Raw genomic sequence first — 17,269 nt, 5'->3', positions numbered from 1 at the left:
GGCACAGGGATCAGGAATTCTTCTTGAGCTTTTGAGTCAAATCTCCTGATGCAGCTTGTCAGTGCCAGCCTAAGATGCAGCCTTAGCAGTCACACTAACCTCACCCTTGAGCTCTTCTGCAAATTCAGTTTGAATTAATAAACCATTTCAATGTGATCCAAATGCTTTCCAGCGAACATTACCATTTACTGTGCAGGCAGGCACAGCCACGTGGCACCGAGATTCTTGTTCGGCAGCCATGCTCTGGACCCCGGGCTGACACCGAGCCCCGTGGCACAGAGCCCACGCCCAGGTTATTGCCAAACCCTCTCCCCAGGTCCTTCCTGATGACAGTGGCACTGTCACTCTCAGGTGATGCTACCTACACACATAGAAACAAGCACCATGGCTCGTAATCAGTTGTGACAAGTGTCATTTGTCTATTACTTGTTACAATTATTTACCGCTTATAGAAAGGGAGGATGTATTAAATCAGCCACATTTGCCTCCTCAGTCAGCTTGCAGTGCATTCAAAGAAGCACTGCTTCCTTTGGTGAGTTCCACACTGGATAATGCTGAATATTACAACACTTTTCCAAACTAATTAGTGATTTCCAGGATCAGCCATATTACAGCTTTACCTTGAAATGAGGGTCAGCTGGAAGACCTAGAGCTCTTTTGCTGTGCCTCTGGAGCCTGCCTCTGCAATACCTTTCTCCTAGCACGGCAGTTTCCTTTCAAGACCTTCCCTAGTTCCACTGATGCAGAATCCCTTAACCAGCTTTTCTTCAACAATTATTCAGCCCTGATTTCCCAGCATCTAATTTTAGCAGTCACTGTTGAACATCCTCTTGAGTTATTGTTAGAATGAAATGAGGATCATCTGACAGGAACATATCCTTGGTAAATACTGGGAAGGAATGCTTAAGGAGCTCACACACTTCCCTGCATCATAATTGACAATCCTACTGCCCAGGGGCACACCTTATCCCACCCTTTTTGTTCCTTGCATTTCCAAAAGTAATTTTAGCACCAGCTTCAACTGTACAAGGCATATTTGGCTGTATCTTTTTGCTCATTGTTTCAATAATCACTTCCAATTAGCCACAGGGATTTATTATTTGCTATTTTTAGGATCATTTCAGTTTAAAAGACACCTGATTACACAGATCTGTATTTGCATGACATCTTTCACTGGAGGATTTGGAAGTACTACATAGAGTGTAAATGAATTTCTGTTTGTCTGCAGAAATACTCCTTTTACAGGCAGGACAACAGGGGCAGTGATTAAAAGACGCGTCCAAACTCCTAGAGGGAATTTACACTGACACAGGAATCCCAGGTTCCAGTTGTGTGTGTTAACTATTAAACCTGTGCTAACACGGAATGGAGTGAGGTTGGCCACACAGGCACTAAAGGAGATGCCGATACTGTATTTTGAAATGGTTGTCTCTCCTTCCACACTAACAGGCTCAAGCACCAACTAGGCTTGGAGAGAAAAGAAGGGAAAAAAAAAAAAAAAAAAGGCTTCTTACACCAAACAATTCAAACAATTGGCCCTTTTCTGCTAATAAGCAGCAATGGGAAAGAATAGCAGGGAAAAGTGTGGATTTTCTGAGAGGCTGGTATAGGAACAGATGGGGCTGGGATTTTGCCAGTGTGACATGCCAAGGCTTCACCCTTTATCACTGTTAAGAAGATCCAATCTCCCAGCTTGTTCTTCACACCAGCTTCCTTTCTTTGCATTTTACCTGCCAGGGTGATGCACCAGTGAAATTCATCCAGATGTGCTGAAAAACAGACAACACAGGGGAGCCAGCAGACTGGTGTTTCTCTCTTTTATTTAAAAACAGTGCTTCATTACCATTTGCAAAGGGTTAGGAAGGGTTTCCCCCCTTGCTTAGAGTTTATAAAAGCCAGCAACATGATCAATAATTTATACACATGGATAGTAATACAAAAAAAAGGAATAAAAGCTAAAGATCTAACTACTCCAACCTTCACAATTCCAGCTACTTGATAATAATAGGAATAACCCAATGAATACTGTATGGTCTGAAAGCTACTATACAATATGATACTTAACGAGGGAGGGCAGGAAGTTAAAGGCTGTCACAAAGCCCTGGGATGCAGATACTGCTGCTCCAGAGTCAGCAGGGAAATGGGACCCTGGGCAAGCGGCTCGGGCGTCCTAGGAAATGGTCCAGGGGAAGGGAACGCATCCCACTCAGGACATGTCCTGTTCCCTGGCAGTACCTGGCAATGGGAGGTGCTGGGGAGACTGCGAGAAGGGGCAAATCTGTTGCTGCCATTGGAGGTGCTGCGGCATCTCAGCCTCGCACTGAAAATTTCAAAGTCTCAAAGAGATCAGCCTGTGAGGTCAGTAAAATACTCCACCAGCTCCATATCACTCTACAGCCCTGGTTCTCATTTGCTATCAGCCCCAGGTTTTAGCTCCAACTATTTACATGCAGGATTTATCATATTAAAAAACAAAACAAGAAAAAACGAAACAAAAAAAAACCAAAACAACAACAACAAAAAAACCACCAAGGAAAAAAGAAAACAAAACCAAATCATATCCCCTGGGGTAAAAGAGGATGATTTCGTCACTTGATAACGCAGCCAAATTGAGCTGCCAAAACTACAACACTCACACACACAAAATACTGTGACCAGAAAAAATAGAAAAACATGACCAGAACTGAGACTACTAATGTGGGAGGCCTGATTTCTCTAAGGAATTTACTCCTCAGGGAAGCAACAAGCCCCTTCACCAGCAGAGAACTGGGAATCTGGCAAGAGATCTATTGACCCACTTCAGAACATCAACAAAAATTTTTAAAAAAATTAAATTCCTAAGATTAACGGGCATTTAGCTGACTCTGACTGCCAGCCAAATTATTATCCCGGTGGACGGCTTTAGACACCAGCGATCTCCTGGTGAAATCAGGCAAGGTTTTTGGCTGATGCATTCCTGCTCTGCCATGAGTTGAGAGGCAGCATGGGAAGCTGGTCTCCCGCACAAGCCTGGGCCAGTTGCAGCCCATGGCCCCAAGAGGACAATGACGGGCAGCACTGGCAGCCCCAGCAAGAAGCTGTCTTTCAGGGTCAGCAGTGGCAACAGAGACGGGACTTGGCTTTCCCGAGTCCCGTTTAGGCTGCCATTGATGCGGCACTGCAGAGGGACGGGGGCTCTCCTGACAGCTCCTGGCTGGAGCGAAGCATACCAGGCAGAAACCCCACAGCCGGCTTGCAAAGGGCCCCATTTCACACTCCAGCTATCAGACTCCTGCTTGCCTTGTTGGCTGGAGTTTTCATTGTAGAAGAGAAGTTTACTGGGGTTGGAGGGCGGAGAGGGCAATCAGTAAGGTGAGGATGGAGGGAATGGGCTTTTCAGACATTAACATCACCAAAAATAGTGTTTTATGCAACAAAGAATCAAGTCTCACTGGTGTATACTACAAAATGTTTGACATTATCCAAGAGCATGTCAAAAATAAAAACACAAAGAAATTTACATTGGATGTTCATCTTGTTCACTAGGTTGTTTTTTTTCCACCCCTCCCCTCCTATTTTAAAACAGTGCAAACAGGTAAAACACTTTAAAAATCACCCCTCTACACCAAGGACAGCATTCCCCCACCCTGCCAGGCTAGAGGGTCACAGGCCTTCTGCCAAGCTGCCTGTGTGCTTTCCCGTTGGAGCTAGACTCAGCAAAAGCATTCCCCAGTGCTGCTATTTGGGTTTCCCTTTATTAAATTCCTAAGTGCTCCCCAAACCTGTTTTCCACTTGCCTCCATCTTCATGGCTAGGATAGGAAGATACAGGTAGGGATGGGCTGGGGAAAAACATGGGAGGCTCTACTTTGTATTCCCTACTGAGGGAGCTCTGGGTGCTGGAACTGAAAGCCCAGCAGCCAGTGTCTCTTTTCCGGCAGGGAAATGGCTTCATTAACCGTTCCACAACCAGCACTTGAGCCAGCTACTCAGAAAACCCTCCTCAGCTCTTGCTGTACACTTCACATCCATGGATCTCAAAACAGGTAAGAACATGGGAACTTCACTTTAGGGGTGGGGAAGCGAAGTCTAAGGTAGCAACACGACTGCCCCACAGGGACCCTTGAGGGGTCACTGACAGAGCCCTGTCTGAAGTACAGGTCTCAGACTCCAGAGCCAGTGCTCCTCGCTGGGCAAGTCTGCTCCCTCTCAGGCACTGGAACAGCCAAGCCACAGCTATCTTTAAACATGGCTTTGTCTATCTGAGCTCATGACACAGGATCCTCCTAACTGCTAATACCTGGGAAAAGCTGGCTACAGTAGGCTCATAACGAGCTCCCCATTGCCTCCAGGTCCTGTCATGGCTTTTCTTAGAAAAGCTAACCCACCTATGACAGCGCAGCCTCCCACACATGGGGTCCAGGACAACAGTTTGCTAATGTGCTGGGCATCAATTTAACTTATTCCCAGTAGAGAATATGCTATACTAGTAGATGTTACTTTATACCAGCACAACTGTAACTGCAAGGAAATACAGACCAGCACATTAAATAAACTAACTCTTCAAATCAAAATTTCATCTGTATAGCATCATGTGCTGGCTGGATCTATTGCAAGACAGTACAAACAGCTGCACTTAAAGATACATTTTTTCTCTGCATCAAGAGGAATCCCAGATGCCACCAGACTAGAAGGTGACAAGCAGCAAGCTATTTGCCAGGCTGCCTGTGCGGTTTCCCTCAGAAAGCCAAGCTCTGCTTTGCAAGGGACCTGTGACGGCAGACCCATCACACAGACAAGCACTAGCTGCCATCATTCTAATAAGCCAGGGCCCAGTTCAATTTGTTAAACGTAATTCATTTTGCATAGGGAGATATAGGCTTTGTCCTTACTTCTTCAGAAGATGGATATAGCCACACCTTGGCTACTCTGAAAGCATCTCTAGCCAGTTCATAACATATCAGAGTGAAATCGGAGCTCTTTGTTCGCCTACAGGAAAGAAAGGCTGAAGAGCTCTCCTGTCACAGCACAACACTCACTCAAAAAACCTTGCCATGCAAGTTTTTGAGAGGTCTGGTGCTTTGGACAGCTGGAACCAGTGAGCTACTTCTGGCCCCCGGCCATGCAAGTGTCCCAGCGTCCCCTCTGCAGCTCAGTGCCGAGAGCAGGAAGCTGGGCTATCAGTAAGCTCCCTCAGAGGATCTTGCAGCATTAACTGCGGAGCCACAGAGACACTGGCTGCTTAACGCACCAGAGGAGCCCGGCTGGGAGGGACCAGAGCAGGCCAGGCTCGGATACAGGAGGAATCAGGCTGGATGGTCTTAGGTATTACTCGGAGATCGGGGGTCCACGGCCCCCCAAAGGTTGGGTACTTCTGCACTAAACTCCTCACATTCCTAATATACTTGGGCGGGCTGAAGCTGCCATGCATAGACTCTGCCAGGAGGCAGAAATGGAGCTGGCCTCCCTACTCCCAGGGAGGCCAAGTGGCAGGGGGGATTGCAGGTGGCACTGTCAGGGCAGGGGAGGACGCTCAGGGAGGGAGAACCCGGCTTTTGGGGAGCCACAGTCAGAACCAGCTGAACTGAATGTGGGAGCGGGGCAGTGGGGGAGCAGCTGCCCCAGCAGGGCTCTGCAGATGCTCCTGGGCTCACAGCCTGAGGAACTGCCTGCGGGAAGGGAAGGGACGGCCTCGCTCAGGCCCTCCATCCACAGCGGGGAGAACAAGTCCAGTAGAAGCTTTTGTCACCTCCCAGCTCCAAAAGTCCCCTGGCTGCTCTGCAGTGGAAACAACTCCCCTTCAATATGACTACCTCTACCACAAGTCCTCCCTCTTCTACCCCAACTCAGGCAGTAAAAGCCCCCAAACTCCCCGAGTCTCCCTCATTTCCTAGATTTTGTGAAAGCCCCAACACCCTATTCTCCCCCTCCCTATATTCAAGCTAAAATATTTATATACAAACAACAAAAAAATTGTCATAACAGCAACAAACCAAACTTTGGCTTGGGAAAAAAAAAAAAAGGAAAAAAACAACAATAAAACCAGAAAAAAAAAAAAAAAAGGTGGCCAACAGGCTGGCAGTTTGGTGTCCCCTTTATCTAGCTATTCCTCCAGAAAAATCAATAGCTTCAGGGTCTCTAGCTTAACTAATGGCATCCCCATTCTTCCCATTTGAGGTGCCTCCACTCAGCTGTGCACAGAAATGCTCCATGTATCACTGCAGAAGAGCAAAAAATGTGTGTGGCTGGAGCCGGACACCTCCACAGAAGCGGGACTTCTGCTTGCAGATGTTGCTTAGTGTTAAATGCAGGAATTTTCCTACTCTGTATCAGAGGTGGATGGAAAAGCAGGTGCTCAACAGGAGCTGGAGAGGCTCTGCCAACAAATCCATATTCTAAGCTGTGCTTCTGAGAGCAGTGGCTCACTCCAGCACCGATTCATGGAGACAAGGCAGCCTGGTGCAATTACACTTCTGCATCTCTCTACTATGCAAAGAGCCTGCCTCTGACCACTGGGATTATTGGGAGCACTCTAGGAGCAAGGAGCTGAACAGGGAGGTCTGGAGAGCAGCAACTCTGCATCACGTCACAGCCATCTAAGTGTGCTGCCTTTGAAACACAGCAAATTCTCTGTCTGTGAGAGCAGAAGGGAGATGGTCTTGGGAGTCGTGGAGCTCTCGGCTAAATACTTTCTATCCTTCCAAGTCTTCTAATATGTAGTGTTTATTTGGACTCAGCAGACCAGGTGCACAACATTCTGTGAGAAGCTGGGCAAAACAAACCCAGGGGCTCCAATGCAGCTATGGAAGGGCCTGAAATAGCTTGCGGTAAGAAGTTCCTATGAATTCAGAGCTTGCATGAACTGCTTCTGCCAGATACAAAACTACTTCAGGATCACGTTTAGATATAAAAGATCCTCTTCCCCCAAACAAACCCACATGCTTGTCCCTCACCTCGAGCAGCTTATGCGTGCTGGTTTTTCCTCACTCACGTTATTTGAAATAGATTACTTGCAGAAGCACCTAAGCAGCCCAGGATGAACAGGAGCAGAGCCCTTGCATGCTGGGCCTTAGAGCGTGTGCCATGCTTGACTCTTCTGCTCGCTTTCTTCCTCTGCAAGGCTGCAGGTGCTTCACCTCCCCAAGTTAAATCACTTGCTGTCCACAACAGAGGTACTTCGGCATGATCCTGCACTCCATCTGCCACTCTTCAAGGAATGAAGGGGAGGAAAGGGACAGCAAGAGAGAAACATCTTCAAAAGGAGGAATGAAAACTGTGACAATTACAGCCACCTGCAGCGGACAAAAATCAGTGAGTAAAAGTTCTGTGTGTGGGGAAAAGATCATCCTCATCAAACACTCTTTTCAAAGTCTTGTCCCCTAGAGAGCAGGTAACAGCTGAAGTCTTTGGGCAGGTTGAGGGACTCTTCTCTTGCAAAGTCTAAAGTTCTGACACTGCTGAAACTGTCACAAACCTGTGCGCATCAGATGGTGATAGAAACAAGGAAAGTCTCTGTATTTCCCCCATTTCCAAATGTAAATTACTATTTCCCACCAGCATTCAGGTCCCAGCCACAGCCAAAGAGTGCTTCCTTCTGCAGACCAGAAACACGGCAGGTGGAGACTTCTCCCTCATGTCCTCCTGTCTCACAGGCACCAAGCACCAGACCCAGGGAAGTAACTCTGTCTGCAAGTTCCTGATTAATTGCATGATATCAGTTTCTAACAGTTTTCTTTATCGTTAATCGCCTTTTCCGTGATTGGTAGGATAAGCTATGCACCAACATACAGACACAGAAATGCATTATTTTTACCACAGTTAAAAAAAAAACCCAAAATGAAAACAAAAAACAAACAAACAAAAAAAAAAAAGCACAATCTTTGGAACAAAAGAATTAAAGGCAGAAATTTAAAGGAAAAAAAAATACATATTCGAAGAACATAGTGAGGTATAAAAAAGTATTTTCTCTTTTGTTTTTCTTTTTGTTTTTCCTCCTCGACTTGCTATAGAGTTCCTCTACTAGTAAATATTGCAATAGCCAGGCCTCATGAACTGGGGGGGCTGTCCCACTTGCAGGGGGCTCACGTCACTTCAGTAGGGGGCAAATCGGCTGTAGCCACCTCGGTATAAACTCGCCTGTAGAAATTAAATGGGAGAAAAAAAGGGTGTTAGGAGGAGAACTGTGAAGAGATACCCAGGACAGCACCCAAATGCTTCTGGAAGAACCTGTCCTGGCACTGACCCACCACCGTCAGCACCTCTAAGAAGCAAGAGAGAACTCTGCCTGCAAAACCAAAGATGTGGCTCAGGAGGGCATGCTCATGGCCAGCCAGCTGGAGGTGAAGTTTGGCAAGTCTTGGTGGAAGGGAATTCAGCACCAGAGAGGAGACTCACCAGTCCCAATCTCAAGCCAGGAGTCCAGGCTGCCTTTAAAGACTGCGGAGACCAGCACTCCTAGGATGCTCTTCACCTCACCTCAAGGTAAATGTCTAAAATAGATATGATGACTGGGTATCCTAGAATTACCTGTTTTTCCTTCATTGACCCTAAAGAGAATCCACATGATGAGCTGAGGCTAAAATGGAGGTGCTACATTGCAGATATCTATTTTTAGGTGTCTTTTTCTCTGAGCACATTTGTATTCCAGCCTTTGCAACAACATAGATACTGCACTGGCTAGCAGATGGGCAAGCATGTGTTTTCAGCAAGCTGCTCCACTCCCCTCCAGTGCCAGCATACCTCATTCTGCCCTTGCGTAACTACTGCTGGCAGGCAGGACACCACATCCTTCCACTAGCGCAAGAGGGAACCAAGTGAAGCAGCTTTGATGCAAGATGTCACAAGAACAACTTATTCCCTTGCTTCCTAGAACTGAAAATGGCAAGGAAGGGTATCCTGAATCTCGAACTATTTCTAATTTTTACGCTATGTATCACCTCAGTACAGTTCCACTGATTCACCAACAGTGCTCTGGCTCCTGGCAGTACTGTTTGCTTTTCATTTTTATTTTTCATTGTACTAGATGATGTGCAAGACCAAGTAATAATTGGTCTCCTACAGCCTGGTTCCTTTCTTAGCGCGCACATAGATAGAAATGTGGAACAACTGGGAACCCAGCACTGCTGCTAAGGACCTCCTCCCTCAACAAAGAAGTTTTTCTGGGTGAGGTTTCATTGCACCATACCCAGTGGCTGTTCCCCATGCTGGAAATGAGAAACAGCACAAGAAAGAAAATCCCACTTACCACAGCGCCAACTCCGTAGCTAGCGGCAGGGGCAAGGGCATGGTAAGGATCTGCTGTGTACACCCTGCCATAACTGAAGAGAGGGAGAAAAGATACAAAAAGAAAAGTCACTTGGGAGGGGCAGAGAAATAGCTGTCTGACCACAGGTAATGGAAGCAGCAGCATGCCCTTGCACACACATGTATGCATCCATGCACACACAGGCACGCAGGCAGCTCCTCTGCAGAGAGCTCCTATGGGCATGCTGCCATGCATTGTATGAGATGGGCAAGAGAACGGCCTGCCAGAAGAAATGTGGCACAGGCCATGAACCTGACCTGCAGGAAAGAGGTCAGTACCTTTGAAATGTCAGCTAGTGCACCCCTTACCTTTGGGTAATTGCATGATGCAATTAGGGAGGAGAGTGACTGCTGGCACTAGTGCTACTGGCACAGTAACAGCTGCTAAATGGAAAGCAGTGAGGGATTCTCCACTATGAGAGGAGTATAAACTTTAATGTGCTAGGATTAAAACATGGCCTCACTGTACAGGCAAATAAAAACCTTAAGGCAAGCACTCTGTTGAAAACAACCCTTTGTATTTATTCAGAGCTGCATGTTAAAAGCATCCTAGAACACTGCATGAGCTGAGTAATTTTTACTTTACGATGGAGAGAGAAAACGCACCCATTGATTAAGTAACCTGCCCAAAGCCAGATCTCTGACTCTGAGGCTGTAACCACGCTGCCTGCTTTTGCAGAGGAGAATCACAAGGATAGGGAAGAGGCCAGGATTTGTGCCAGCTCACATACCCTGAGGGTAATACTGTCCGGGAGCAGAGACAAACTCTGCATTCAAGTCTTCTGTGTTGGGTGGTGCATGCATGTGCGCACATGCGAGTGCAGGTAAGACAAAGAAATGGGGGAAAGAAGCAGAAGTTCTGTGATGGATCAATGCTCCTTGAATCCCTGAGCACAGCAAGCTAGCCCCCATGGACACCTCTCCCTTACATACCCATCACTGTAAGCTGCTGCAGCGGCTGCAGCGGCCGTGGCTGCTGTTGCAGTAGCAGGCTGTGCATATCTGTAGGCTGCGTATCCACCCTGCAGGAGAGAAGAGAACTGACTTTACAGATACCTGTCCACCCATGCAGAGCATTAAAAAAACCAAAAAAAAAGGACTAAAAAAAAGTCACACACATCACAAGGAGAGGAAGTGTTTCAAACTGCATCAGATCCCATGTCATGTCTATTGCAGGCATCACCCATTAACTCCATATTCCTCTCCTTAGAGGGACCAGGGATGCCCTTCCATTATCCTCTTTAGCAAAAGGAATACACTAAAGGGAGACTGAGCATTGTTACAACCCTACAGAAAATGCAACTTGGCACGGAGGAAATGGAAATACCCAGAATCTTGAATGCAAAGTAGTTTTTATGGCCCCTTCCTCTTAAGGAGGGGAAATCAGGGGTGGACACTTTCTGTGAAGTATTTTAGAAAGGGGAGCATTCAGAGAAATTCCTGGGGGTTTTTTGTTTTTTTTTTTTACCCTCTCTCTTTTACAGCCAGGAAAACCCAAAGGGCTAGAATTTAATTGGGTCCACAGGTGCAAAAGTATCAATAGCCAGGAAAGAAGAAAAGCAATCAAGAAAAGATGGTTAGAGAAGACAGCCCCTGGTGGTTTCAGGGCCGTCAACAAGCAAATCAATTTTGAGGCCAACTAGACTGTTCCCCCCTCCTCTTCATATAAGAAGGAAACAGGTCAAGGGAAATTATGCCAGAGCAGTCTGTTCTGCTGCTGTATTTCTGCCCATGCTACACACATGTAGCAAAGGTGATTAGAGGTAGTTACTAAAAATGTACTTTGCTCTGTTCGCAAAATGTGAATTCTGACTCAGAGAAGACCTTTGATCCTCCTCCTGGAACTCCCACAAGGAGCTCTTGGGGCAGACCAAGGCCTGCAGTACAGGAAGACCAAGGCCAGCCACCTTTCAGACCAGGGACAAAGGTGGCACAGCAGGCAGCAAAGTGGGCTCTGAAGCCCTGGTCAGATCTTTATTGTATTTTTGAACACTTTTTTTTTTTTTTTAACTTGGGGGTGAAGGCTTGGTAAATGAGCCACAGTTTTGACTTTCTAGAAACACAAATGATAAAAAACATCAGAAAATTCTGGATTGCTTCTGGCTTTTTTTTTTTTTTTTTTCTTTTTTCTTCCAATTGACATTTCAGGGTTTGAAGGACCAAAAGGCAGAGTTATGCTCTTCACCCCCACAATCAGCTCAACATACCTCTACCACTTCTTCCCTATATATCTTTTGCATATATATAGCAAAGAGTACAAGATCAGCTCCACTACAGAACTGTGTCTTTGCTTAACTGCTCAATCTGGACCTGGGAAGCTTTTAAATTAGAAGTAATGATTTTAAATTAATATAGGTTTCCTTCGTGTGGCCTGCATTAGCCCTGTGAAGGCCAACATGCTATCCAAAACATGTTTGCAGACCCTTTCCTATCCTAGAGAAAAGGGACTTGCAGCCTCTTCATTCTTCTAGTTAACAGGAGAAAAGTAACACAGATCTACCCCTGTGAATCATGACCACTTGGCCTGGAAAAGATGTCATGTTACAGTTTAGTGCTTTTCATCTCACCTGGCTCTTTCAAATCCTGCATTTTGGATTGATAGTTTGGAGATGTTTAGCTTGGTTTTGCCGTGTTATCATTGCACCACCACGTAAAACATGATACAGGCAAGAGGAATGAGGTGAAGCCTTAATCCAAATCAAACCTTCATTGACTACACCAAATTAAGATCAAACTTTTTAGCAGTGCCATTGTAGTATTCTTCTTAGGCTATGAGCTTCCTGAACCCTTGGTCTGTCACTTGGGCACAGTGTAGGAGGCATTTTCTCCAGGCACTACCCTCCGCAGGGCAGCTGGACTCAGCAATGCACCCTTGATTCCCACTCTGCCCCACACTTGCCAGTCACATTTCAGACCAGAAGTCGCTTCAAACGTGCCTGGCACATACTCTGAACATGACAGCACGATGCAGTTTGAAACCAAAAAGGCTTATCAGATAATTCTCTTTTAACTCATGTCTCTCATAAAGGAAAATGAAACAGAACCAAACCAAAACAACAACAACAACAAAAAAAAACAAAAATAAAGAAGAAAAGAAGTGTTGGAATCAGGTGTGGGAGGGGGAATGGAGTAACATTTATTAATCAAAATTAAAAACTAAGCATGCTGACATCTGGAGCTAGAACAACCAGCAAAGTCACCACGTTCAGACTCATATTGGCTAGTTCTATCCATCCCAGCATTCTCTTGGGACAGCAGTTCGCCCTAGGCTCTACCACAAGCTCAGTGAAGTACACAGCCTCAAGTACTAGAGCGTGCAGCCACAACAACCTGCTATTACGGAAACAGTCAGTCACCACTGGAGTTAACATTCCAACCTTAACGACTCCCGCAGCATCCCGCCCTCGCCCCCCAGAATGGCTCCCACCCTAGCCCTGTCCCACACCACAATGTTAATAATTATAACAAGCAATAACCCATCTGTTATATCAGAGAAGGGAACAGAGACTCCACTGAGAGATTTAGAGCGGGATGTTAACATTTCTTCAGTCAACTGCACAACAACACACACACAAAAAAAAAAAAAAAAAAAAGGAGAAATAATTCATTGGAGAAATGAAGTTAAGAAATAGCTGACGTGTATTGCTCTTTAACCATGCACTGATGCAAAATTGAAGCTATTGGTTATTTAAAAAAGGAAAAAAAAAAAAAATCTCAGGATAGAGGTACACACGTATAGGCAGACCTGCTCAGTTCAAAGCAATCTGCAAAGCCTACTTATGTGTACTTCGAATAAAACTAAAAATGGGGATCATAATGGCCATGGTGCATTCCTGTCATAGGAGCAATGAGTGTGGACAGCTGGGAGATTTCTGAGACGGAGATGTATTTAGCATGACCAGCAGGTCCAAATACACCAAAACAGGATGAAGGAAAGAAGAACTGTTGCAACTATACTTTGTTTTTTCACAAATCCTTTCACCAAGCTCTGAGACTGTACAGAGCAGACACTGTACAGGTTGCCTTACCCAGCTGATGCTCCTATTCTCCATAACCCAGGATCCATCTATATAATTCAATAAATGCATCTAAAGCCTGTTCAGCTTATCCAATGCACCAGATATTTTCTCCTACTACTCCTGTTCACACAAAACTTGTAACTGATATGCAGAGCTCATCTGAAAGCTCAGCTGCAGGGTCCTAAGGCCCCTAGTGATTTCTGGTGCCACTCACTTCAGGTACTCCAGATATAAATTATAACAGCATACAGTATCTGCAACCACAGCAACAAAGAGGGAAAAAAAGTGCTTCCAGATGAAAAAAAAAAAAAATTAAAAAAAAAAAAAAGAAAAAAAAAAGAAAAAAAGCGCTTGTCAGCTTCAACACATTCCTTCAGCCTTCAGTGCCACAGCCAAACTGCAACAGAAGAAACCACTGAGTGGCATAGTGCCTGAAACTCATGACAAGCATACTCCCACTCCACCTATTTGGTTCCACAGGGACAGGTTACCCACACAGGTTCAGTTTTTAAAAATCTTTAGTCTCATCTCAAAAGAAGTAAGTGTGGCTGAGCTTCTTGCAAAGATATAATGTCACAGATGTTTCTATCAATGGGACAATTTAATTACTGGCTCCATAAGGAAATGGGAACTAGTGAGAAGGCTTATGCATTTTTATTAGGCATTAAAAACAACCAAAAGGACTGTGTAAACCAAGATTAGCCTTTTTTACTATAGGCTTTTGGATTGTCTGGGGAGCATGTGAGAGAAATGAACACCAGCCCAAATGCTGCTTATCTTGATTCAAGTTTTCTTTCTCTGTCTATTCAGCCTTACAGTCTTGCTGGGGCTTTGCTGGATCCCTTTCCCTGTGTAGTGCTTGAGTCTACAGACCTGAGCTGTCAAACAGCTGATTACTTGGGTATGAACAAAAGCCCAAATTTAAAATTACTCTTCTGTGATGCTACTGTCCTTGGCTCATCAACAAAGCTATATTTTATTTTAAATTCCTTCTTTAATATTAGATGGCAGCTTTTTCAGTATTGTCTTTTATTTTCTGAAACAAGATAAATGTGGGAAAACAACATACACAGGAAGCTGCAATCCCAACTAAAGCAGCATTCCAATTACTGTGTTAATGAAACTAAATAAGCATTTTATGCAGTTTAGCTCAAGTACATCTTCTTCTCCACTCTTCAAGTCCACATCAGGTGATCAATCCAATGAGAGCAAGAGGAAATCCAAAACTACAGCTTACTATGCCAGCGTGGTATAAACCTCCTTTTTCTTTTGCCCTTCCTGCCTTAGAAGGGTACACAAAGTATGTCACTGCCCTCTTTACTCCAAAGAGCCTTTCTGCCCCTAGGACACAAGCATGTCCATAAGCCCTGAGAAATGTGTAACTCATAGTATCAGTTAGGTACACTTTACTGCTTGCCAGGTTTAGGCAGCGAGCCCAATTTTAGGATCTTTTATTTGTCATCTCTCAGATGTGTCTTTTCCACCCCCATACTTCCATATAACAGAAGTTAAGAAGCAGAAAGGGCTAAAACCGCTCCTGGTATTTCTGTATTAGAAGGGTGGCATACGTGCACCAGGAATGAGCATGAATGAATTAGAAGAGGTGACAGGACAACGGTGTCCATTGCAGCAGGTGCTTCTACATGGTAATGGGACAAGCATGATCTTGTTAACCCTTCCACTGAATTAAAGTTTGGTTGTTTTTTTGTTAGCTTTTGTTTGTTTGTTTTATTTTGAGTGTAATGCCACTTGGTATGAAATCTGGACACACGCCGCCCTGCTACAGCGGGGGCTTGGCTCATACGTGAGTCTGTGCTGCTCTAAAAAAGCCTCTGTTCCCATCTCTAATGTGGTGCTGGAATGGTTAGTATAATTCAGTTTTTTCCACTGCAATCCACAATCTGATTGGTTGGCAGGTCACACTGGCACTCCTACCTGAGGTATTTTAGCGCTAATGATTGGTTCCTGTAAGACTATTCTATAACAGAACACAGGAAGAGCAGTTCAAAAAAACACAGCTGTGGAAAGAAACAATCATACAAACAGCCCACAGCGGGGCTCACCAGCCTTTTCTTTCCAGTGGATGCAAGCACGCTTTTCACAGGCAGGAGCAGTCTTCGCACGGGTGGGTTTATTTGGGTTTCCCCCCCGCCACCCAGATTGACCCCATTGTAGAAGAAAGATAACCTTTCTTATGATCCGAAATGAAGCCCTCTGCATCCTGGGGCAGGTTGTTTTATCAATTCAGGTGTCTTGCCAGAGTGGGACGCATCCAACAACAGATGGAATGCCTTCTTCACAGAAGAAATGGCTTAGCAGGACGGTTGCCCCAGGAAAGAAAAAAGGAGTGAGGAAAAGGAGGAGGAGGAAAATGAGAAATCGGTGTATAGCATATATGCAGAAAAGGCAGCCCAAACTTGGGACACTTCCCTTTCATCTCGCCTATCATTAACCAGTCCCTGCCAGCTCAGCTCCTTTCCACAACCCTATGGACTTCAGAAGTCTTAAGAGAACCTTGATTTACCTTTCCCCCAGTCCTAACTAAAGTATCCTCTGCCATACCTTCCAGAGTCGGGGTAAACCTATCACAGCAACCAGAGGGATGGAAGCACTGCAGTGAAAAGCACAACAAATCAGTGAGACACAGAGACACTGAAGTCATTCCACCTGTGCCAAGCAAATTGTTTGGAAGGGCAACTTCAAGTTTGGCTAATGATGACTTTAGTCCTGAGCTCCATTGGAGGGCTCTGGCCAGTACTAACATAGGAAAAAGCACCACCATCTACTCTGATGCCGTCCTCTCTTCTATCATCCTGCTTTCTGACACCACTGCCACCAACAGCAAAGCCATCAGAAATCCACCTAATGGTTCTAACCTGACCTGGGGGCTTGGCTTTATGTTACGTGACGTGGCGGTATTGCTGTGCAGCACCAAGTGGGTATGGGAGTTCTTCACTGCTGAAGTTTCTGCCCTTGCATGTTAAATAAGCCTCTCCGTCGCAAGAAAAGCTCTGAAGGAGCTTTCTCGAAAGAAACAGGGAGTAAACCCTGGTCAGTCTTCCCTTTCAACATGGCAGCTTTTTAGATGCCACACTCTGTGGGAAGAGGCACTAAGCACCACTCATTTTCTTGTTTTAGGAGTGAGGCAGGAAAACGCAGAACCTTCTGTAGTCCTTGACACAGCTTTATAAAGAAACACTTGACTAGGCAGATCAGTCTTGAAAGGACTGCACGCACGATAGTATATGGAAGAGTGAAGAAATGCACGCAGTTCTCTCTATCTCAAAGAGCACATCTTCCAACTGCTTTACCTGGGCTGGAAAAAGCACCTGTCCAGAACTTGATCCTCCATATAAGCCAACAAAATCCAAAAGCTAGTTCCATCCATTATCCTGAGTCTAACCCCAGGGTCCTCTTTATAAATGTCAAGAATAGCACCTTCAAAGGAGAGGGAATGTGAAATTCATGCTGACAATTGTGCCACTACCCAAACTATACAAAACTTCCCAGCTCCAGAGAGCTATGACCTACAATGTCACAATTGGGAACTCTGATAAAGCCAGGCAGGCCACGAGTTGCAGTGGCAGTTGTGGCCCTGAACATTTCTGCTTTGAAAGGCAAGTTCCTACCATATTCCTGCTCTGCAACAGCTCTCTTGGAGAGGAAAGCACTTTTCTCACTGGCCAATTCAAATACCTCCATCCACAACCCGCCTATTTACACACAGACACCCCTGGAGATTTGCAATACAGACTGACTGGGTAGGACAAAGACAATGACAGGACAAAATCTCCGTGGCATCACAGCTAATTCCCAAACAGGAGGAGGCTGCTGACTCTTGTAACTGAACGTCTCCACATATTTGTACTTTACAATTCCCTGAAGAGGTGAGAGAATCTAGCCTATTTAGGTGCCATTCCTACCAGCAAAATGAGATGTCCGTTTTCACTCGAGCATCTCAGCCTCCAT

The 17,269-nt window shown here is 45.4% G+C and overlaps 1 protein-coding gene across 17 annotated transcripts in view; it reads right to left on the bottom strand.

Annotated features, from left to right (window-relative positions):
* Window positions 1-1,803: 1,803 nt before the first annotated feature.
* RBFOX2 (RNA binding fox-1 homolog 2) overlaps window positions 1,804-17,269 on the bottom strand; it is a 171,538-nt gene continuing 156,072 nt past the window's right edge. For 5 of the 17 annotated variants that reach the window (XM_040061844.2, XM_040061846.2, XM_040061851.2 and 2 more), the window contains 4 exons: window positions 15,236-15,278; window positions 10,215-10,303; window positions 9,223-9,295; window positions 1,804-8,114 (listed from right to left, as the gene is read on the bottom strand). In XM_040061844.2, the coding sequence (XP_039917778.1) occupies window positions 8,070-8,114; window positions 9,223-9,295; window positions 10,215-10,303; window positions 15,236-15,278 (250 nt within the window). In that variant the 3' untranslated portion in view covers window positions 1,804-8,069. Of the gene's footprint in view, window positions 8,115-9,222; window positions 9,296-10,210; window positions 10,304-15,235; window positions 15,279-15,487; window positions 15,612-17,269 lie in introns of those variants that run through there. The other 12 variants (XM_040061845.2, XM_040061848.2, XM_040061847.2 and 9 more) reach the window with 7 other exon arrangements.

The sequence above is a fragment of the Hirundo rustica genome, chromosome 4 (assembly GCF_015227805.2).
Source record: "Hirundo rustica isolate bHirRus1 chromosome 4, bHirRus1.pri.v3, whole genome shotgun sequence".
Classification (NCBI taxonomy): Eukaryota; Metazoa; Chordata; class Aves; order Passeriformes; family Hirundinidae; genus Hirundo; species Hirundo rustica.
The sequence above is the reverse complement of the archived record's forward strand: the minus strand, read 5'-3'. Positions and strand labels throughout refer to the sequence as shown.